The sequence below is a fragment of the Periplaneta americana genome, chromosome 13 (assembly GCF_040183065.1).
Source record: "Periplaneta americana isolate PAMFEO1 chromosome 13, P.americana_PAMFEO1_priV1, whole genome shotgun sequence".
NCBI lineage: Eukaryota > Metazoa > Arthropoda > Insecta > Blattodea > Blattidae > Periplaneta > Periplaneta americana.
This window is the reverse complement of record NC_091129.1, coordinates 125813392-125839042: the sequence shown is the minus strand read 5'-3', so window position 1 is coordinate 125839042 and position 25651 is coordinate 125813392. Positions and strand designations below refer to the sequence as shown.

The 25651-nt window shown below is 35.3% G+C and overlaps 1 protein-coding gene and 1 long non-coding RNA gene across 2 annotated transcripts; one reads left to right on the top strand and one right to left on the bottom strand.

Annotated features, from left to right (window-relative positions):
* The first annotated feature begins 10 nt into the window (after positions 1–10).
* On the top strand, positions 11–6350 carry LOC138712385 (uncharacterized). The gene is made up of 3 exons (XR_011335703.1): positions 11–303; positions 3524–3689; positions 5350–6350. It is a non-coding gene; the product is annotated as an uncharacterized lncRNA (long non-coding RNA).
* Positions 6351–10632: 4282 nt separating this feature from the next.
* ERp60 (disulfide-isomerase A3) lies at positions 10633–25512 on the bottom strand. Its single transcript, XM_069844082.1, has 7 exons — positions 25190–25512; positions 24869–25077; positions 20039–20267; positions 16778–16894; positions 15968–16496; positions 11662–11796; positions 10633–11124 (listed from the first exon to the last, which is right to left on the bottom strand). Exons 1-7 carry the CDS (start codon positions 25333–25335, stop codon positions 11020–11022), a joined length of 1470 nt encoding a protein of 489 aa, XP_069700183.1. The 5' UTR covers positions 25336–25512; the 3' UTR covers positions 10633–11019.
* Between the last annotated feature and the right edge of the window lie 139 nt (positions 25513–25651).

The following is a 25651-nucleotide window of genomic DNA, read 5'->3' as shown; positions in this document are numbered from 1 at the left end:
TGATCAGGAATATAATATAATATATTATGTGATCGTGATCATATATGTGATCAGGGTTGGCAAGCATGAGTCTGTGTTTTATGCTGAGAGGATAAAAAGTTTTATGTGATCACCGTCAGTGGTGCAACAACTTATCGTCTTTCGACGTCCGAAACTAGGGAGCTCTCTCAAAAAGGGGAGCGACACATTTTCAGGCCAATTTTGTCGCTCCTACAATTCCTAAACTATATGACATATTCCAATGAAGGAAATGGCGATCGATAGACAAAGGATAAATGTGATCAGAGTTGGAGAAGCTAAAAAGTAGAGATACTGGTTTATAATTTTCTATGAATTCTTCGGACGCTTTTTTATATACTAATGCATTTACCTTTGCTATCTGGAACATTTCTGGAAAATGGCCCGTACTTAATGATACATTTACTATCCAGCATACTGGTCGTACAATGTGCGACTGACTGGTACAGCCACATGAGACCTTAGATACATTGTATTAGAGTGGTCTCTAGCATAAGCCATAAAAGTAATGTTACCAATGCTTGAAAATAGCTAGCATAGTTGTTGGAGAGCAATGTCTGGGATGATGGATTTTAAAGGGATTTACAATCCTTAGCATGGCTTCCGCCAGAAGGAAATAAAGCTTGAAGGCTCATGTCATAGATTTACAGCATGTGAAAGAACCCTGTCCCTGATAAAAGACTCCAGGCAAAATTTATCGGCCATTAATCACTCATGTTGCATTTTGACGCTGAATAACCTCTGCAATTGAAAGCATAGTTAGTTAAATAAACTACAACCACCATCATTTTCACCACCACTACCACTGTTGCCACAATCACCTCTACCAGAAAAATGAGACTTTGGAATTGATGAAAACAATGCCGTGAAGATTTCTACACAGTCAGTCAGTTTGTGGAACAAGCATACCTGAGTTAACAATAGTAGATACTCAAAGATATGCAAGAAGTCAGAAGGCTGACGTATGCTGCACTTATCACACATATTAAATCAATTCAGATATAATCTAATCTGCTGTCTTGAACAATCATAATGTCAATTTCGTAAAACTGATTAGCTTCAACGTGACTGTGACAGTGTTGACAGTAGGAGAAAATGTTGCAAAACCTATTCACATAACATGAAACTAACAGTAATATTGATTTGATAAAGAAACAGAACTAGTTGATTGACAGATATGTAATAACTTACTTGGAAACTTTATTCGTCTTCTTGCTTCCTAATATAAACTTGTAATGTGTGTGTTTTGGTGTGTTTGCATTAGGGAAAACCCTTCTGCAGATGGTATGGTGGTCGAGTTGTAATTTATTACGAAGTCGAGATGTTGCTATTGCTTTCTTTCTAGATTTGTGCAGAGAACTTATTCTGAGATTTTCAATGTTTTTCTTTAATTTTTCCTGTGGTTCATTTCCCTCAGGAATAGCCCCACTGCATTTTGGATAGATCTTGATTATCCGACGTCAAACATTTGTTCTGCATAAATTATTTTAAACTCCTAAGAGGAGATGTATAGCTTCAGGGGGAGAAAAAAATATTTTATTATAGCTCAGACTTTTCTCTTCATTATGATGAGAGTTTTTAAGATACTTGAAATCATTGAGTTACATTTTGAAACATATATGAACCACTTTGTCAATCGATCATTATCATCTTCTGTATGTTTTTCACTTGTTTCTAGAAACTTTTGTTTCTTTAAACTGTTTATATCACAATTCAAAAACATTCTCAAGTTTCTGAATGCAATTTTTAATACTTTCAAATGTTATAAAGGTAGACAACATGTACTAAAATAATACATCTCGAAAAAATTCGACATTTTTAGCATTAAAATAAAATGTGACATCTAATGAATTTATTTTTATTTTAGTAGGTTATTTTACGACACTTTATCAACATATTAGGTTATTTAGCGTCTGAATGAGATGAAGGTAATAATATCGGTGAAATGAGTCCAGGGTCCAGCACCGAAAGTTACCCAGCATTTGCTCATATTAGATTTACTTTAAATGTTATTTTAAGTGATCGTGCTTCATTTAATTTAGGATGTTCCCTGTTATTATTATTATAAATTATTGTTAGTATTATTATTAATTGTGTTTATTATTGTCATTATTGAGTGTAATTAGTTACCACTGCCACCGGGTATATATATCCATTGCAGTGTGAATAAATAAATACATACATACATATTGGGTTGAGGAAAACCCCGGAAAAAACCTCAACCATGTAACTTGTCCTGACTGGGAATCGAACCCAGGCCACCTGGTTTCGTGGCCAGACGCTCTATTACTCCACAGGTGTGGACCATTTAATGAAGACATAAGAAAGAAAGGTATTACATGTTAATCATATAATATCTATTAACAAAATAAAATTGGAATTGTTAAAAAAATTAAACATCTGATAGCAAAGTGTAAATGCTTCTGGGTGTAACTGTAACTGCTATTTTAACCCATAAATACAAACAAGTAATAATGTGTGTTTAAATTATACAAGTTTTGCTTAATAACAAAAAAAAAAAAAAAAAAAAAAACGTTGTGGAATGGCCCATGAAGGGTCAAGGCCTACCAGCCAACTGATGGCCTCATGTCCACATGCAGTGGGGTTGGTTATGTAGTTTTGTTAATGAATTTATTGCTTCATTTTCTTTTAAATGTTTTCATGTGAATGATAATCCAGCCTATACAGAAATAAGATGTGATCAGCACATCCCTTACCCCCTCCACCAGTCATTACAGCAAACCAGATTTTTCTACTCATTGTAACTCCCCAAATTCATCATGATGCTCGAATATCTTTACTTGCACTTAATTCTTACCATACTATGATAATTGTCTTTGATTTTTAACTAATACAAATTCTTTTTCATAGATTTCGGAAATGAGATTGAAAAAGTTGGTGTTTATTGTCAGTGACAAAACAAAATCTGTTGGCCACTTGAGACCCCCTCTATCAGTCATAAATAATGATTACATCTTGAGCTTCGGTTTTTAAGTAAATTTACAAGACAGAGTTTAGTTCTACAATAATTACTGCAATTCACAGATTTGCTTATACATGCAGCTGCATTGCCTGCAATGTAAATTAAAGCCATCCCATTTGAATCATTAATTGTAACCGCTTGACATCAAGAAAGTGACTTTTTGAACCGAAGTCCACATCTTCTTTGCCATCAGTAGTTATCAACTTCTTTATCACAATTTCCGAAATCCTTGACATTAAAAATACCGAATGTTGACGATTTTAAATGAAGATTCAGTAATTTACGGTTCCTTACAGATTCCAAAATTTGTATGACAGAAATATGATTGCCCCCATTCATCTCCCTGTATTGTTCAAATCTAGCCTCAAAATGCCCAGTTTAAAATTTGCTCAGAGAATATATTATTTAAATCTCATGTCAGATAATGTAGTATGATGTAGAACTTTAATATCATTGGGAAGTTTTCCAGATTTATTTTTCGGTGATAATTCTATTTCTAATCTTCCCCATTTTTCTAACCAGATACGAAAAGTATGTAAAAACTCTACAGCAGTGGTCGTCAGCACTCGCTGAAATGTGCAAAGGGTAAGCAGAGCCATCCCTTGTGCCCCATCATGCAGCAGGAAGAGGTAGAGAGCATACCCGCTAGCAGCTATGAGTGCACCATGGTGCACTGTGTTTTCTGCAGGTAAGAGACGCTAGTCCCAGGGTGCTCTGTACTGACGACCCCTGCTCTACAGTATGCTTTTAGAATTTATATTTTAAATGGGTTCTTGGAGTTCATCTTTTTTGTGTTTTCCTCCGAGAAAGTATTTTACATTAACAGTTTTCCACCGACCGAAAATACACTGCAAAAATAACACAGTCCCATTAAGTGGGTCAAAGGAAAGTATTCTAAATTGTTCTGGAAAATGTTTTGAACAAACTACAGCAGAATTTCGAGGTTAAAAATTATTTATATGTATCACATGTAACCATTGTTCTCTCATTTACGCACATTTTTTTTGGACATGAGTACACAGTAATATATTTATCAGTTTACAAATCCTGGATCTGCATCCTGGTAAACAGAAATTCCACTAGTTTACTATAGACCCATTATGTTTTGTATTACTAAAAATTCATTTAAATCACTGTATTATTATAATACAGTGAAACCTGTTCAAGATGGAAGTGACATGGTCCTAATTTTTTTGCCGTTGTGGACAGGTTTCCGTATTATTCAGGTGTGACATTAAAATGGAATATTTTGTCATTCATATACATGAAAAACAAAATGGCATACCGCAAACTGCAAGAAGTACAAAATATTCCAGTTAACACTCATCACAGTAAATCAGCTTTCTGTCGCTTATTACGTTGGTGAATCTTCTTGATTAAAATCTCATTTTCTGTATAAATATTATCGTAACTCACTCATTAGTCATTAAACATTACTAAAGTTTACTAATCTCATTCTATTTAATATCTAACACTATACTGTAATACTGTACTGCATATCACTGCACATTATTAATTAATTGGACTAGGAGCCATCTATTAGAAGCCTTGAATTCTGGTTTATTTAATTTCTTTCCCAGTTCAATAGCTTGCTTTGCAGGATAGATCCAGAAATTGGCTTGTTCTTTATAAGGTCATGAAGAACCCACTTCCACAAGAGTTAATTTATTTTCACATTTTTCTGGTTCCTTTTGTGTAACCAATATTGGCTGCACACCACTCACTCATGATCTTTATATTTTTAAGTGTCACACCTGAGTTTTCCAGAACTCTACTTCAATATTATTTCACACAGACTTTGTTTCTAATTTTCCTTATCTCGAAAATCTTTGAAGGGACTCGTCTGCCTAGTCAACAGGGTAATAAAATGTATGACCGACAGGCCAACACACCCTCGTACCCTCTAGAATTTTGCAAAGAAAACTTGTTTTTATCTTAGTGACCTACATATTTCGTATATTCCTTGAAATTACACGCTGTTTCAAAATATAGTGTGTCCAAAATATTGTTTCCGTTTTGAACAGTAGCAGACAGTTTCCGTTTTATTCAGGAAAAATTACACATAATACATACAAATTTTGCCGGGACCAATAAATTGTTCCGAAATAGACAGGATTCTGGATTATTCAGGTTCCGATTTGAACAGGTTTCACTGTATACTGTACATAAAAGTTTTTAACTTCTTGACACTAGCAGTTTTATTTCAAGACTGAACTGACAAGTGTATCTGACCTGGACTTCAATAACATTTCATTTTATTAATTTTCTGTGCAGTCCTGTGAGGCATTGTCACTGTCTGGGAATATGTGATACCTTCAGGTCTGTACTTACCGATTGCTTCATTTCAGGTTCTTTTAATTTACCACAAGGATGAAACCTGTACATAGTTGCAAAAGGATGTTAAGTTGAAATACACAGAAGAATACCCAAAAATCAGCTCCCGATGAAAGCCTAATCTATCATATAATGATGAATAATTTTAATTGAAGTAAAAGTAGTCAAAGTCCATTGCTGTGGAGTAATGGTTAGCACATATGGCCATGAAAAAAGCGGGCCCAGATTCAAAATCCTGGTTGGTATCTTTTCCTGAGTTTTCCCTTATCCGATTGAAGAATTGCTAGGTAACTTTCGGCATTGGACCTTTGACTCATTTCGCTATCATTAATTCACATATCATCCATACAATAGCCCAGGCTAAGTTCACAGTGCGGTGTGCTGTACTTGTACAAGAGCGCAGCTGTTCAGCTACCCAATCATTCATAGAATAGGAGTGGTAAGCACAATAAACTTCAGGCTGCACTGCAAACCTTCTCTGTATTAAAAAAAGTGTAGGTGCACTTGTAATTTGCAAGGGAGGTGAAAGAATTTCCCTCTGAATTTCTATACCAAGTTCTTCCAGTGTATTATTTGTAACTAGGGACCACATTTTTTGACACCAAGTATATTTGAGTGGATGTAATGTAGGTTAAAATCATTCTGAGGTCTTGTTCACAACACAGAGTTGGGTCACAAAGACTGGATAATCCATTCAGTGAAGTACACTTGCTAATTTGTAACTAATGGTTGAACTTACAATCTGAAGAGAGAGCATTATCAACTAAAGCCATTCACAAGTCTACGTCAGTAGAAGCTGTAGCCAATTATAATGAACTTACAAGGAGAGAACATGCTCTGTATATCACCGAATTAAATCAGATTTTGTGACATGAAAGTACAAGACACACTGTTTAAAGTCATACCTGGTATGGGTGGCCAATGATCCCTTGTTTTGGAAATATTGGCTATTGTGTGTGACATACTTCCATTATGTGATTAATAGGGAAGCATTAGACTGTGTAATGGCGTAGCTCATGTGGTTGGTTGGTGAGTTGTCATCCAGGCAACCCGAGTTCGAATCCTAATGCCTTCTCATTTTTTAAAGCTTGATATTATTATTATTATTATTTATTTTTTTAATTCACTTTCAGTTGTCAGCTCCTATATTCAAAGCCATGTTGAAATATGCGTGATATGCATCAAAATTAATAAACGAATGAGAAGTGTTTGTGAATGTGAATATGTTTCGCAGTAGAAATGCAGAAAAATGTGTGTGTCTGTGGACAATCTTTTTTTCATTTGCTGTGCATGGTGCAGGAAATATTTATGTTTTGTGTGTTTTTATGACATTTGTCATAATGAATCAGGTACAAAATGAAGTGGAATAGCTGCTACAGAAACAGAACTGACATCAGTGACACATCTTACCTGCCTACATGAGCAATATTTCATTGTTTATCCTTTACAATACAATGCTAGTTAATTAGTAATTTGTTTAAAACATGATCAAGCGTTCAATACGTTGGAAATATGATATATGTAAATAGATAACTTTGATCACAATATTAATCATTATTAAAAGAAAAAATATAGGACTAGTTAAGATTCAAACTGAGGTTGCCTGGATAACAACTCAGCATCCAACCATATGGGCTACGCTGTTACACAGTCTAATGCTTCCCTATTAAGCACTTAACGGAAGTAGGCCTATGTCACAAACAATAGCCAATATTTTCAAAACGAGGGGTTATTGGCCACCCATACCAGGTATGACTTTAAACAGTACATCTTGTACTTTCATCTCACACAATCTTATTCCATTCGGTGATATGCAGGGTGTGTCCTCTCCTTGTTAGTCAATTACACAGTGAACACAGAATTCGGGCCATTCACTATAATTGGCTACTGCTTTTAAATCCAGTGGCAATATTTATACCACAGTGGGAATATTGCTTGCTAGTCTGTAACTATAGCTAACTGGAATATTAACGTTTTTTCTTCCCCCATGAGGACTCAAACCAGCACACATTCCGTAACGCGAGTCCTAGGCAGGATGCCTTAGACCATGATTCCATGGCGCAGGACGAAATATTAACTTTAAGTGCATAAACATCCGGTCTGTAGTAATAACTTAACTATGGACAATAAATACTGCAATAAATAAATAAATAAATTTATTCTGGTGTACCAAAGTGAAGAAAATAAAAACAAATGGAAATTAATATTTTACTGAAAAAAACCACTACTGTAAGAGTCAAGAGCATTAGACTACTGCCACTGTAACTATTTACGACCACCCTCATGTTTAAGTAATGTTCGAAATAAACAAGAATTAATATTGCAGCTATGTTGTTCTAAGCTCAGTTTTTACAAGTAGATTAACCTTTAAAATTCAAAACAGACAAATTTGTCCATGGTCTCGTATGACAAGCAGAAAATTATAAATAATAAAAATTGTGTATTATTTACAAAGTATATTGCTATTCTTAAATTTTATTTAACATCAGACTTAATTAAAATAAATTTAAATAATTTAAACATTTTTTTATATTGTAATTAAAAAAAGGGGGGGGGGAGGAAAATTATTGCACCTGTAGTCAACTGAAATCCTGTCAGCTTCTATGCGTACCATTACACAGACAGTTTTACATCCTCATCCTTTACCATAGGCTTACACAATTACTGCAGTGGTCAGGATGCGAACCTGCGATCTTAAACATGAAATGCTAGCTGGACATACCATGTGCGCCTTAAACCACTTAAATAACGAATCCAACGAGATTTTACCTGATTATGCAGGTATACAAGAGTTAAAAATTGCATGCAATAGTGGCACAAGTCGTCCAGCATTTAAAGGTTTAATTTATTCATGTCATAATGAAGTCGCGCAGTTTCATCACAATGAAATAGTACAAAATGGCTCGAAATTAGTGGGTACAAAGTTATTCTCTATTGTGTCATTTAATCCTCAATGGTCTAGTTGCTACCATGACTGATGGATCCCAGATTCAAGGATCAAACCTAGCCAGTGGTAATATTCCTCTCCTTCCTCCTCTGCCCTTGGCATTGAGGAAGAGTCTAAGGCTACCACTGCAGCATCTTGTGGGCTTATTGTGTCTCACTGCTCCTATACTGGGAATAATTTTTTAAGTCCGAATAGTTGTGCTTTTGTAGAGATAACTATGTGGTGCCATTTGTCACTTCAGTCTTCAAGGTTCCAGCAGAGTTCCACTAGTGTGTTCTTCCATCCCTCCCCTCCCCTAGCCTCTCCCAAAAGCATACTATGCTGCCTTAGTCAGATGCCATCTTGTGACTATAATGAAAAAGACAAGTTATGTCACATTCTTTAGTCTTAACATGGCCAACACTGAACAAGTTTATTCATAAATGCACGTTTAACACGAGTTTCATATACCAATTCCTTTGTTTCTTAGAACTCTGAATGTGTATTTACATCAGGCGATTGTCACATGGCCATGAGTAGACCAAGATAACTACAAGACTCCAATTCGCACCGTAGCCTGTCTTTCTTGTTGGCCACATGCCATCTGTACACCAGTCACAATGAAACACACCACACTGTTTTGCATAAATACTATTGAGATGGAAAAGTGACAGTGGAGATTAACAAAACAACCCAGAGTAAAACCCTTGGGAACTTGGCTTTGTTGACCACAAATATCGCTCCACAATCACCAGAATTCGAACCCAGGTCAGCAGTCATCATAAGCCAGTGCTCTACCAACTGAACTATCATAGTAGATTTCAAGGATCATAGAAGTTTGTAGCAGGCTTCCTTCAGAAGATCCACATTGCAGATTTATGGCAAAATTTACCAGCCACGTTAACATGTGCAAATAGTTCATTTGGCCCATGTTTGTCGCATTCTCTAGCAGTAATGCAGCATTCATATCCTCGACTCTGTCTCCATTTTCTTACTTTTAGCAGTAATTAAGTATGGAAGTTTCAATACAGGAGCAATATAAAATTATATTTTCACAAAGATTATCAAAACTTTTCTGCATATACATACAGTTTTCTGCAAGAAGGTAAAAAAGTGGCAATATCTGTGAGTTGTACTATTTAGTTTTCATGGATAACAAGTGAACTGTTGTGAGCTCATGTCGAAACTTATGTACCTACAAACTGTGCAGTGTTAGATCTCCACACCACCTAGATAAATACACGGAATTAGCTGCCAATTCTAAAGTTGCGAGTTTAAATCTTGAATAAAAGATTATCGAACAATTTAGCAGCCTCCAGCAGTAAGTAAATATTGCCCAATCAGCTGACAAACATTTTGAGTACACAAAGTAATTATGCATGTACTGTGTCAGCATAGGTATTTCTGACAGATGGCAACTCAGATACTCTTATCAAGTATGTACTGTTTAATGAAACATTCCAAGTAAATATGGGCAGCAGCTAATTCTTTGTACTGTATTCGTCTATCAGCTGTAGAGATCTATTTCAGCAGATTGAGGGGATGTTTCGACATGAGCTCATTAGAGTTCCCATGTAAGTTATACAAGAGTTAATAATCTTATATCGAAACACTCCCTCGTCTGTCAATAATGAAATCAATATTCCATGAACATGTGAAAATGAACTGTTGAAGACTAAGACATTATTTATTTCTTTATCCCTCAGTGTCTTCGTGCAAGACTCAATTTTATCACACCAATATCAACTTTTACATCTCGGGTAACATTTCATAACGTATTATTCGAGCCATTAAACATTTCCTAGATAAATTAAGCATTACTTTTCTAGAATGCCTTAAGATTGATTATAAAGAAAGGATCAAAGGATTATGGACACCTCTTATTTCAAGTGAATGGCCTTCATGAGTGACCTAAGACTGGGCCAATATGCTTAAAATCTCTAAGTGGCACTTTGTCAAGTCAATGTTCTTTTGCCTTTTTATAGGTCAAATTTCGTTATTTGTTAAATTATTCACTTCTCCACACTATCTAATGGCATCTGGTAGATATTAATTAACTATTTCTCTTCTTAAAACCCTATGTACAGCTGTCAAGAACTTTCCTCTCCCATTCAGTGTATCATGTAGAGACTGATTAGTTCTTGATCATAAGGGTTAACTATTATTTTGTTGTTTCAAAGTTTGCAAAGTGCAACTGTCAGAATTCAGAATATTTATCGAGACTAAATGTTTTGCAAAGCAGTACTGTTCAGTTTCTAGTCTAAAAGTTCAACTGCCTATTTTCTCAATTTACATTCATGTTCTGTTCATAAGTCCTGTATTTTTTACTATCTTCATTGTGCTTCTTTAAGTAATCCATTTCTAATTGGTGTTAAAGTATATATCATGTTTATTTTACTGTACTGGTGGAAAACAAAATATACAGTCTGCAAACCCAAAAGTACTGTATAATATTTCTTACAAAAATCCTTGACCATGACATCACACTAAAGTTGACAACACAATAATCACAACAATATTATATTCACAGCGTTTTGTTCGTCTAGAGCAGAAGATGAAGTGGTGATCATTGTGCATCCTCGGGAATGAACATGAATGTTGGTCAGTCTTCATTATTACGTGTAGTGTCCTTCAACCTCACCTCTATGAACCAAAAAAAATAGTCTGACAGCAAATCTATGAATGACAAGTTGCATTACTGTCCGCAGTATTGCTTCTGGAAGAAATAGAGTCTGTGCACCACATCACGCACAAGCACTTAGAGTTCCTCTTTCTTGGGCTTTCCTTTGCGGTCCCAGCCCTTCAGTTCATTTGTAGCATGCTTCGCAATGTACTTGATGAAGTCGTCAATTTCCCGTCCACCCTGGAAAAACAACGTAAGAAACTCATAAATACTGTATTATATTTATATTCTGCTCGTGAATTTAGTCTTCCACCTCACAAGTGATAATTTTGGAGTTCCTCACTATAATTTATTATATCGTCAATTCCGTCATGCAAAATAAAAGTACAAAGTGAATCCTTGGCGCTACAGCCCATGAAGGGCTCAGACCGACCAGCCGGCTCTAGCCTCACACCCACATGCTGAAGCAGAGGTGGACGATCATCCAACCAGAATGGAGGTACTGTGTGGTTAGCATGATGATCCCCTCAGCCGTTACAGCGGCATACACAACTGGATTTTCGCTACCTATCATAGCTCCCCAAGTGCATCACGATGCTGGGTAGGCACCAGTCCCATATACTGGCCGAAATTTCATGAGAAAATTTCTTCTCCCATGGGAACTCGAACCAGCGTGCATTCCATAATGAGAGTTCTAGGCAAGATACCTCAGACCGCGATGCTACAGGGCAGGACTCTTCACGGGCTGTAGCGCCATGGATTATTATTAATACCCACCTCATATCGAACTGGAGAATCTTTAGAATCCTTAGCAGCCCAGTAAAGAGTGGGGAATCCTCGCACCTCATAAGAGCCAGTCACATCATTATTTGTGGCATCCATCTTAACAATGGAGACATCTTCATCCTTCATCTATAAAGAAAAATAAGAAAATCATATATTATTCACAAACATCACTTTATAACATTTTATAGAAGATTCATTCTGTTTATGTGTACAGTTTTCTGTATTTAAGAAAACTTTCGCCAACATATAAAATCATTCACCCAGTTCTCTACACTAATGTCTTTTCTCTTTACTGTCTCATAAATGATACTGTATGTCAAAGAGTTTAACATGGCAAATTTATCTTTCAGATAGGAAGTCTTAAAACCTACCAGATAAGTAACTTAAACTAAGTTCCACAGTCTCACACCTTACAATACTATCACACTTGAAAATAGTGTTTATCTAAATAAATTAATATGACCATAATATACCAGAAGAAGGAAGAAATTAACTAAAAGGGTGACAACAGATGTTATAAAATGAGCAGGGAAGTCACATCACTCTATTAATGATAGTCTTTGATGCACAAAGATTTACTTTCGTAATGTCTCATGAAAAAAAAAAAAAAAAAAATCTACATATATAATTTGAACTGGTAATGGAAATTACGGGAAAACAGCTGAACGGATTTTAATGAGCGAAACCCTCATTTTCATGCCTGGCATCCAAAGTTTTTCGGAAAAGTAGTAGTTTTCAGTGAAATGTCAATTTTCCTACATAATTTTCCTATTTTCCAAAATCCATGTCAGTTTTGAGAACTAATTTTATTGAATCACGGCCGACTTGATTGAATTTCAGAACAAAAAACACACTACAATAAACAATAGGCTATTACACGAAGGCCATAACCTGCAGGATTGCCAACATATTTAGAGCTCAATTCAATTTGTTATTAAAAACGGATTCTGCAGTGTATAATTTTCTGAGTACAGCTGTGTTTTGGATATTCAAATCTACGAAGCTTGAGGTGGTTTGATGACATTATTACCACTAGAAATGAAATATTATTATAGTTAATATCATGATGCGTCTATTCTTCATTAATTGTACATAATATTGATACTATATTGATGACATGAAAGTGAAACGTTTTGAGGTTATGTAAGTAAATGTAGAGAATATCTTAATTTAGATTTTCATTTCTATAATTTACTGAGTGGCTGCTATATATAACTACAAAACTTAAGATAATAATATTGTTATTAAAAATCAAATATTTCTATACTAATTAAACCAGTAGGGTTGGGTCTTTTTCATATACTTAATGGCGGTGTAGCTCAGGATAGGCACCAATGGCGGGCTTATGTGAGGGCGGCAATGAACCTCCGGGTTCCTTAAAAGCCCGTAAGTAATGGCGCTGTAGTGTAGATATTGATATGTGTCATTGCCTTCAGTATTGGCTCGAGAGAGCGCAAAAATTACAGTTCTTACGAAAAGATAAAAAGGTATTACTTACTGATAAAATAAGAGGCCTAGAAACTTTTGTAGTCTCCAGATCATTTCAGCAAGATCTCTTAGTAGGATAAAATGATTTTACACTCTACATTTCAAGTTCTACATGCAGCAACTATACGAAAATGCTATTGTTCGAAAGCTTAGCAAACCTGACATTTTTTTTAACTTTTGCCTACAATCCACAATGACCTGAAATAGCTACTGCTATCGTCCTGACATTGATACTTGCATTTTCGCGTTGAAACTCAAAAACTGAAGTTGGATAGGTTCAAGAAAAAGTATTTGGCCTAAAAAAATCCATTCAGAGGGAGTATGTTTCATTATTATGGAAGCAAATAACTATCAAAAAGACAAGTATTCTTCATTGAAAATAAATCTGAAAAATTTTTATTTGAACATCTAACGAACTTAGTTTGCAGCAGCATTTGCTGCACAAGCCACTAGTATATATATATATATAATTTAGAAGAGATAATTTGCTTAAAATTATCTTTATGGTTCCTCAAATTGTCGATACATTGTTTTCTAAACTATATGCTTCTCACAGAATCCGAATATATTTTATACTGAAATTGAATGCCATTGAAAGATAAGATTTCTCAAAATTAGAGAAGAAAATGACCATTCTAAATACAGATTACCAACATGGGTTGTCAGGTTCAGCAATATTATTCTTAGAACTCATCTTCTATCTCGGAAAAGAGGAGGAGGACGAGAGGAAAGAGTAGTTAATATGTTAATATATATCAGCTTACAAGCAAAAGACGTTAAGTCAAAAATATTACTTCTGAGAAAAAGGCATCTGAAAGTTCCCGACAAAAGTGAATCCTCAAAATATTATTTTTAGTAAGTTGTTTCCCTTTATGTGTATTTTTTTTTTTTACAATTCTAAGTTCATGTACTTACATTATGTACTTTATATACGCCTTTTTCTCAGAAGTAATATATTTGACTTGATGTGTTTTGCTTGTACATCATCATCATCCTTAGCTCGACAACCCATTGTCCATAGGAGTTTCCGCCATTCATCCCTGTTTCTAGCAACACTCATCCAGTTTTTAACTATGTTTTGCTTGTACACCGATATATATATATACACACACACACACACATTGAACTGTTTCTTCTTTTAACTCTTTCCCCTCGTAGTCTTCCTGTCTTTCAATTTATATATGTATGTGTGTGTGTGTGTGTGTGTGTGTATATATATATAAAAAACACATCCTGCACATGGGCATTTACAAGTATATATAGGTAGGCAACTTGAACCTCAGTTACATACCTAATATACCATTTGTAAAGAGTTTTTTTTATTCTGAGTGGCCATGAAGTAAACAATGCAGTCTCACAATTTTATTGTTTAAACCACAATATTAGGGCACTGTGAACACGTTTTCCAATATCAATGAGAAGTAATTTCGGGTCGAGATATTGTAATCAGTAATGCATGCAATTAAACATACACGATGGTGCTTTGTTTTAACAGCTGGTATTAGTTATAAGTGTTTTGCAGATAAATAAGTCAAGTCTATTTACATACGTACATCTGAGAGATGTTAGTTCAGGTGTTCACTGCTCACACATAAAAGTGTATTATTACGTCTCTCCATCATGCCACAAAGCAATGCCAAGTGTTTCGGACCAAATACAGATCCAAATTCAAAGCCATTAAGATATATCTCAAAATTAGATATGGAATTCTAAATACAGATCATAAACAGTAGCTGCTAGGTTCAGCAATATTTATGCAACTGGCCTATCTAGGGGAGGGGTAGAGAAGAAATTAAACAAGGGCCTCTTAAATAAGCGCACATACACAGCCTGCTCACACGGTTAATAATAATAATAATAATAATAATAATAATAATAATAATTATTATTATTATATATTTTTATTTTGAATTTCTACCATAAACATCAAACTAAATTTATATCATTCAATCAGGGCCACAATACAATATTTCACTCCCCCTTACTGAACCAAAATTACGACTGAAGCAGGTCTAAGGCACAGTTCTAATTTTGGCCAAGATTGTATGATGATTTTATAAAGAGGAATCCCAAATCGAAATTATTAAACAATAAATTATTCAAAAAAACAAGTGCTTGAACTGTTTTTAAAAAATCATAATAAAAATACTTTATTTTTTGCCACTTTAACAATGTTGTATTTTAAACTTAGTATGCTTATGTATATGCAATATGCTTTTTTCCCTTTCTTTTTAATTTTGTGTGTAATTACAGTTAAAAAAAACACCCCCCCCCCCAGTAGTATGAATTTGTCTAAGTTCACTTCAGGCAGCACCTGGTTCACACGATTATGGAAAAGATGTTTATTTTGCACCTAATTTACTCCTTGAATATATCTTCGTGGCAATTCATAACACCTGACCTACAAACAAACAAAACAAAAGAAAAACAGACCAAAGCCATGCATAAGAAATTCCTTCATGTGTAAACCTAAGCTCTCACAGAATCAACCAGTCTTCCAAAGGGACTTAGTGTATGGCAGCTGGTTATTTTTTTTGTCTAAGACTGTATATATAATAATAAAATTACAAAAGCGACTAATATGTCAATGTAGTACAAAAGGATGCAGTCAGACCAGTACATCGAACTTCCTTGAAGGACTGAAAAACATACATGCTCACTGTGCTTAGGCAACACAGTTCATACTGGAATGGTGGTAAAGGCACTACACATTCATTCAGATATAACTGTAATAGTATTAGTTAGCTTACTGATGTGACTAAATTTTTGTAAGTTAGAATTTTAAAGTAATAGGAACTAGGTCACATACCTTCTCTCCAAGTTCGTCAAAAACTGGTGCGAGTTTCTTGCAGTGCCCACACCAAGGTGCATAAAACTCTATCAATGTATCTTTTCCATTATTGGTTACTACTTCATCAAAGTTTTTGGCTACAGCAACTGTCACAGGTCCATCATTGTCCTCTGGGACAGGCTCAGATTTTATATATGGTTCCAACTTTCCTCCCTCCAGATCCTTCACAAACTGCTCAAATGTCTCCAATGAGAATTCGTCCTTCATCACGAACTTCTGGTTCTTTGAGTCACGGGCAAATACGATTGGTTTGTCTCCTTTCACATAATCATAACCAAACTCGTTCAGCTCATGCTGGAAATCATCTTTAGCGCTCACAGCAAAAGTCAGGCTATCTACGTAGTTCTTTGCCACCTTCAAAATGCGATTACGCCAGTAGTTTGTGCCTTTAGGGTTCTTGACATAATCAACAGTATAGTATGCAACAACATTAGGAACTTTGAAGTCCTTGGAATTATCTCTCTGTCGGTGACCCACCAAGCCATGGCTAGAAAAACAATCATCAATCAGTATGAACAGTCCTTCAGTCTCGTACAATGTCTTATCAACTTTAGTTCAAAATACAACTTTCTTAATGTGAGCCAAGACCAACTTAGTTGATATTAAAAGTCGACAACGACAAATAAATACAGACTGGAAAGAAAAGTAGAAGAGAAGGAAAAGAAATGTACAATACCAAATAATTATAGCAAATGACTGTTAATTCTGACTTATTACTGGATGAAGAATAAGTGAAGACCTGACAATCTGACATGAATATGTACTTACTAATTCTTGTTGATCCAAGATTCAATATCTTCCTTTTTGCTGGCACCCTCATATGTGACAGAGTTTGGTTCAAACTTATTATGCAGATGTTTAGGTCGGTAGAGAACAACGGCGTCCCTGAAACAAGTCACAAGTACTCTATCAACTTCGTTGAGCACTTGCATGACATGATTTATTGAATAAATATCTTCAAACAGCATGACACGTCTCTAAAACTGACATTTTAAGTATCATATTCAGAAGTCGCAATTTTTATTTTTTTCCAATACATTGTAAGAAGTTTGACACCGTCATAACTAGAACATTAATTAATGACTTGGGTGTATTATCTTGAAATGATGACATCATCTGGGAATTCCATTTATAACAAGGGCTCAAACTCTTCAAAGTAATGAGAACAGAAAACACTAGAAGACCCAATATCTGAAATCAAATTATAAATTTCAGGACCACCTAGTTCTATTTCTTGAATGTGTAAAATTCAAATCTGCCATTACAGAACTATATTCTCAAAACTTTTCATATGATTCAAGATCTGCAATATCGTTTTTTAACTATTTGGCAAATTTTATCACTTTCAGTATTAAAAATTTCTCTGAAAAATATGCAAATATTTTAATCTGAAAACCGACATTAAGTAATAGCAAAACCAGGACGTGAACCAATGAAGTACAAAAAAATACAGAGAAAATTAGTTCTGCAGATTTTTGTGTATGCACATGTAAATTATGTTACTATATACGAAAATACAGGGCAATTCAATCCAACTGATGGAAAGGGGACGTTTGAAAGTATTAATGCTACATCTCTACTCAGAAGGGTGTTTAAATAGATAAGTACCTAGGTGCTGGAAAATAACATTTTTTATTAAAAAAAACTTTCAAAAGTGGGACAAGTGACTCTTTCGAAGTGTGAGGAAACACGTATTGCAAGGTGAGGAAAATTGCTAATAAACGAAGATACTAAGTGTTGCAAAATATGTATGAGTAAGGCAATTTCCGAAATATCTTGATTCCACTTTCCTGTATTAACATTCTTGTTTGACTTGAACCGAATTTTCTGTCATGTCTCTTTTAGTCTATGAAGCAATCTGAAGATTAGAAATTGTTAGAGAATCTTCTTTCACACACTGTTGAGACACCATTCAAAATGGTTAGAATTATCAGCAAAATTGACCTTTTACCACTGTGTGCAGAAAAAGGGATCTGCATGTAAATTTGTACAAAAACTGCGGATCTTGTTTGAAATGTAATATAATTCTTATCCCATATTACAAAAAAAACGTTTAATGAATTGGGGGGGGGGGGGTGGAGGAGAGAAAGTTTTTTTTCAGGCCAAGGAAACGACAATACATATATACCTAATACATGGGCTCAGTAGGCTAGTGACTTATTGAAATTGTCTCAGTTGGCAGTAGAAATTGTACAGACTCAGACAGAAAATTTGGGCCACCTGAATTTTAAGCATTGAACATGAGCAGCAGTATGTTATAACTTGAACTTGGAAAATTCAGGTGGTCCAAATTTTGTTTATTTTTATTTATTTCAGTAGGTTATTTTACGACGCTTTATCAACAGCTTAGGTTATTTAGCGTCTGAATGAGATGAAGGTGATAATGCTGGTGAAATGAGTCCGGGGTCAAGCACCAATGGTTACCCAGCATTTGCTCATATTGGATTGAGGGAAAACCCCGGAAAAAGCCTCAACCAGGTAACTTGCCCCAACCGGGAATCGAACCCAGGCCACCTGGTTTCGCGGCCAGACTCGCTAACCGTTACTCCACAGGTGTGGACCCAAATTTTGTTTCTGGATCTGTACTATAATATGTTGGCTGTATCACATCATCCAATATGTCTGTGATTGGCGCATCTGCAGGAAGTATATTTCAGACACTTGTTTTATTTATATTATATGAAATACTATGACACTCACAGTGAAAACAACAGCTGCACTGAAAGAGTTAATGACGTTTACAATTTCTTGTAAAGTATATTATGAAAGATGTTTGGTTTCCCTGGTACCATAGTTAAGAATCACTATTCAAAAGAATACATTGGTCATATACAACTAAAAATGTGTAACAGGCACCTTCAATTATTCGGCATGTGCTATAATACTGTTATGAATAATGAAATCAGTTCCTCATATCATAACTTATTTTATGCTCGACTATGCCGAAATGTAGTAATTATACACCTGGTAGCAGCCCTTTAATGGACCTCATTACAGTACACCTATTCATTAAAGTTCAGATCTTCCACCAATCAGAAATCACCATTGTAGCAATAGGAAAGCACAAGTATCGATTATTCTCGGATATGCAATCGAAAGACAACTAGTGAAACGTCACGGAGGCTGGAAATCCAATACTGTCGCAGAAGGTTATGTTCTGTTACTATAATAATTAGCTTTAATTGTAAATAATATTCAAATAAATTCAATTTGTCACCTCGTTTTTCAATGTCTAAATCAATTTCAAGGTTATATCAAGATTAATGTTTATTTTACTCTCTAGATTATATCAAGATCAATGACATTTGTTTCTCGGAAAAAATCAATACTTTCGCGTTTGCGCACATCTCACAATTTACGAGATATTGCACAAGGTCAGTTCCGCTCCCCAGTCAGATAAGAATAACATGAATACTTATGAATAATTTCAAGTTAGAAATATGGTCGAGCATAAAAAGTCGTATGAAACTTGCCTATAATGATAATTAAGACGCTCATATGAAAATTATGAAACTCGCGCTCATTTCATAAACATACGAGCATCTTAATTACTACCATTATAGGCTCATTGCATAATGTACTAATTTAATATTGTATCAATATCCTGTGCGAAGTTGTTAGTCTTCCACACATCAGGTGGCAGATAGGATACATTCATTCACTCTTAGTTTTTTTGCCCAAGGGCAAATCTTTCACTGTAAACCCAGCATTCTCTAATCTTTTCTATTTTCTGCCTTCTTCTTAGTTATAGCGTAAAGTTTTTTTTATTATTATTATTATTATTGCCCGTCCTTGTTGGAGCAATTATTATGAAATGTTCATCAGATATGGTGGGTACTAGGGAAATAAAATACCCCAGGAAAACCGAAACTATCACGGATGATCAACACCTTGTATCCTGTAGAGCCTTCATAGCAGAAGAAACTATATGCAAATATTAGAAAGCTAGCTCGCTAATGGCTTCATTACTACATGAAACTCCATATTAGAAACCAACCATATTCTATTAACATAAAAGTGACAACTCACGTTTGACCCTCTTTGTCCAGAACTGCTTTTGTTGAGGAATGGGCAAAACGAACTTTCTCACGAAGCTTGTCAGCTAGTTTTAGGAACGACCCTTTAAGATCACTTTCCTTTGCAAAGAAGCCCACCACTGCCACATCATCCTTATCGATGAAGTCTTGGAATTCAGAAACTGATGTCAAATCCTTGGAACTGGGACCCACTTGTGACTTCAGATATTTGACAATGCCAGCTGCAAATGTAAAGTTAAAACATACTTCACATGTTTGAACATAACATGTTTTATGCAACATAAAAATTGATGTGAATGAACTATTCAAGTATCAAAACAAAGTACACGTGTTAATTCCGTAATCTATCCTTAAGAGCAGGATTAAATCTTCCTCTACAGTGTAACTTCACAACAATACACTACTATGTGCATCACTATCATTCACCCCATTTTACGACATATAGAATTTTTATTTTTTTAATTATATGGACAACAGTAAAGTATTTTGATTTACAGAATGTTTCCACTGATAAACAGTGTTTTACAAAAGATCTTGTTTCACTTTTTCACTGTACTGGCAAGGGCTAGTAAAGATGCAGCATTTGTTCTAGTAATAGCATTCATCTCTTCCATCATATTAAGATCCATTTCACGATTTATATTCTGCAATCCTCAACATCTTCCAATATTGCACTTCACTGAAATAAAATCTGAAAAGTCTCGAAGCTTCTCTGGCTACCATTTTAGAAATTTCATTTTCGTCATTTTTCTGAAATTCTGGAGATTTACTAGAAATAAAAGTTACAGAACTTTGCAACTAATATGAATGTATAAAAATTTTGATGCGCAGAATACATTTCTTCACTTCCAGCTACTATTTCAGATGTTAAATTGATTTAATTTTTGTTATAAATTGTAACTAAATGTATTTAGAGCTGAAGTTCTTCAAACCTTTGATACACTGCTTGAATCTTTTAATCTACCATAACAATGACACTTTGTTATCAAGCAGTTAACACAGAAAATAAAATGGTCATAAATACGTGCACGAGAATTCTTCCCAGAATCACCGAATGGATAAAGAAGAGTTACAGTACTTGAATGCAATAATATCTGAGAAGATCCTATCTTTAAATTAATTGCATCGAAAAATCGAAAGAGAATTGGGAGGATAAATTTAAAAGGTACGCAAAACGCGTCCTTGCAAGGGGTTGGGGGCTGTACAAAACTAAATATGTGAGCTCCAAGCCTGTTGGCCACTAGTCTCACTCTGGGTTACGCTGCTCCACTGAAGGTATTCTAGAAAATTTTGAAGGGGAAGCCAAAATTGGACGTAACCTCTTAGGTACCACATACACGAGGGGGACTGAGATTTGATCAAGTGATCACGGAACGGGAAGAGGAAGAGCTGGCTGGTGTTTGCTGTTAGGATGGCAAGACGCTGTCATCTGTTGTTCGATGACAAAGCATGTGAAGGCAGTCTGAAGAAGCGCCGTGAAATCTGAATCTGCAATTTGAGAGGTCCCTGCCCTTTCAAATTGCGACTAATTGAGTGACCTCGTATATTTAATAGACAATTTACAGTTTCTGAACTAGGGCATACGTCGTTTATAATAAAGGGGAATGTATATGGGGAAGGGCATATAGGTAAGAGGCCCATTTCTTATAGGGCTCATCCAGACATTTGTCTTATGCCTGAGGAAAACCACGGAATACCTTGGGCAGGATGAGTTGTCTCATATAAGAGACTAGCCAATTTGGCTATTATGTAGGAGGTTATTGTTGTCATGAGCCTTGTTGATTCGTCTCAATTTCGAGACCAGCCATTTGGCTATATGATGGCTCAATTACGAAGAGGGGGGAGAGATGTAATTGTTATTTTGTTTAGAGTTAATTAGGGAGATTCATGGGGATATGAGTGCAGGTCCGTGGCCCATTTCTTTTAGGGCTCATCCTGACATTTGTCTTAGCGCCTTAGGAAAACCACGGAAAAACCTTAGGCAGGATGAGGATGGATTAATTATCCATCATAAGAATATATATAAAAACACACAAAAAAGCGCACACGCACACTAACACTAACAACTTTCTAGTGCTAAATTACCTAGTTTCGACTTCTTGTTAGTCAACTAGGTAATTTATAACTTAGTTTTCTTTAACACTAGAAAGTTGTTAGCATAACAAAATTCTTAAGTGATAGAAAGTGTTAAAAATGTGTAATTAAGATATATACTCAATGATTTACTTGGCTCCAGAAGAGTTTAAGGTTGTGTGCAATGCAACATTACACAAGGACAATATGCTACTCAACATTGTTTGTAACTACACGTTATCTACTGTAAATATATGCATGCCTGTTTATACAATTACCATCTCGTTATCTTCTAGTATGCAAATAAAACCAGGATCTTTAGCTAGGACTTTTCAAATGTGAAAAATGTTTACAGTATTGAAGAATGGGAGAAATTTACATTTCGAAGTACAGTAGACCTACTGTACTACCCATCATTTACGAACTTTTTTTATCACACTTCATATTATACAGAGTTATTCACAAGTAATGAGTCTATCAAAAAATCAATTTTGGATAATTTTTTGAAATGGTGTTCATCCTCACAAGAAAGAACCCTTCCCAGTGCCGTACAGTTGAATTGGAAACAAACACCCCCTCTCACTGCCGTCAGAGAAAGCTACTTATCCATGTGTAATGTGCATTTGATGCCAACTTAAAATGACCTGGAGCATGGCCACCTATACGCCAAGGATAATGGCACACGGCCATGCCTGTACACACTGTTGTGATAAGACTGGAATGATAAAATGCCACGCAGCTCACCAGAGTCCATGAAGAGTTGATACGTCACTTACATTTGTGCATTCAGCTGAATGGAAGACGTTTTGAAAATTGTACACCATAATTTGTCAACAATTGAAACTGTTTTTACATTTATGTGTTTTAATAAAGGTTTAAAACACTAACAATTCTTTCGTTTAATAGCTCTGGCAGCGAGGGAAGGGGGTGTTTGTTTCCAAATCGACTGTATGGCACTGGGAAGGGTTCTTTCTCTTGAGGGTGAACATCATTTTAAAAAATTATCCAAAATAGTTAATTTTTCGATGGACTCATTACTTACGAAAAACTCTGTATATTCAATGTCAAAACAGAAACTCAGCACTACTGTAATTCTGACTGCTAGATTTTAGTAGTACAATTGTAGCAAGGTGGTACTATATCACTTTTACTTCTCAGCATATAGTACTACAGAAAAAACAGTGATTTCCCACAAATGTAAATAAGAATATATTATGACCAAAGTTCCCTCTTACAATTGTGAAGTACTTGGACTGATATTGATGCACTACAACCACAGCACATAGTATCAAATGTAGACTTCAGTGGACAGTTGTACATTCTTATTCCATAGCACAATTGTTACTATTCCCACGAGTGTCATTAATATTATCTACTGTATTATTTTTTAAATGAATCTTCTGGGTACGAAATATATGAAATTGTACTTTGCGAAATACGATTCCTTTCTTGTTGTGTGCATTAAAATTGAAGTAGTAAATTTCATCCAATGTTACTGCCTCGAATAGTACAGCTCAAACTTGCTTATTCAGTGCCTCACATGCAGGTCTATAGTCTATACAAAACTAGAAGGATATTGACAGCTCATTCACTCATTCTCTCTCTCTCTCGCACGTGGGAAAGTAGCAATGTTGTGATATTGTCGCCTGCCTCCCGTGTCTGAACTGAGCAGCTGACGCAATCTCATAAATTTGTATCATATAGACTCTATGACTAGACAAATATTATAATTATAATTATAGTAATAGTAATAAATAATAATAATAAAAGGGGCGCGCTTCCATACAGGGGCAGTGGCATTTCCTCCAAGGTTATAGAGCCCAGTTTAGGTGTGTGTGTGTGTGTGTGTTAATAAAAAATTAGGGGCTAGAAAATATTAAGAATAGGACACATGTTTATATGACATTTTTTTCGATTAATACACACATACCTAAACTGGGCTCTAACCTTAGAGAAATGCCACTGCCCCTGTACGGAAGGGCACCCGTTGCCATTCTTGGCATGCTTCCCGCTTCATCCACGATGTGGCTCCCGACTCTGTATAGCAGGGACGGCAATATTGCAAACAAAATAGGCTACTATTTTGTGAGAGGTTCATACATATTGAATCTTTACTGTGTAACTCCACTGTAAATGACAAGGTTAGGTAGATTTTCATAAGGAGATTGATTTAATAAGCAGTCCCACTGTGGGAAGGCTAGGTACCACCCATAGGGTTTTTGAGGAGACATTTATGACGTTTCTTGCAAAAAATGATACAAGTGAATGTCAGGCCTATTATTCCTCTGGGTTGTTCCGTTTTTGTAACTAGGCCTACATTTATTAACATAACATGAAAGCTGCTATTATTTAATGCTTCATACAAGGTAGATGTGGTGGGGTTAGAGAGGAAGGAAGGTAACCGTGCTCTGAAATTTGTGCAACAAATGAGCAATGATGAAATGAGAACTGCAGGGAAAACAGATGCACTCAGAAAACTAGCTCACATAGCCACTATGTCACCATATATCGCACTTATTTTCCAGAAATCTAAACCCAATTCCTTTGGTGATAAGCCAGATATTTCACTGTAACATGAAATTCAATTTATGAGGAAATGAAGATGAAAGAACTAAATTATGTGACTGCATACGCATTGAATTTCCAAAACAATGAGATGATATATGACGGTCAAGTGTTACAAGCTATCAGATGACAATATACACTTGAAATTACTGCAATAGTCAATCAGTTTAAAAGTGATACTTACGTGCTTCACGAGGACCGTTGTATTCTTGTGAAAATTCTCCATTCCTAAATATCTTAAGTGTTGGATATCCTGTAACACTGAACTTATTACAGGTTTCTTTACCAGCTTCCGTACAATCCACCTTGGCTAACACGACTGGCGGATCATTATATTTAATTAACTCTGCAGCTTTTGCATATTCTGGTTTTAGCTTCTTACAATGCCCACACCTATAGAACAAAATCAAACCTCAAATCTCTTTATGGTGTGAATAAAAATTCATTATTTATCTACTGAAAGAATTTCAATGAAACTAAAATTATTACAAAAAAAAAAACTTACCACGGGGCATAAAACATTACAAGAACTGTTTCATGTTCTGAGACTCTTGTTGAAAAATCATCATCTGTAAGTTCCAAAACATCACTTTCCGAAGCAAGCGATAAATAGAATAATGAACATAGAAAAAGATATTTTATACGAAGCATATTTGACAGAGTTTACTTCACAACACGCTTACACTTCTAAACAGAATAAGAAATCAATTGCTACTAGACGTGGCTGACAACCGGCAAAGTCACTGAGCACTGGTTCATTTGTAAGCTTTGTGTTGTCGTACGCTGATTGGTGGAAGTCATTGCAGTGAGATACGTTCACTTCCTCCATTTGCGCTCCGTATGCCCAAGGGCGCGTTCTCAGTATCTCAGTTCTAGATATGAAATGACATTGAGAGTATCTTAAGTACAATTTGGGATGAATTTTTAAAGAAATATGCTTTTAATTATACTTACTATGGGATAAGTA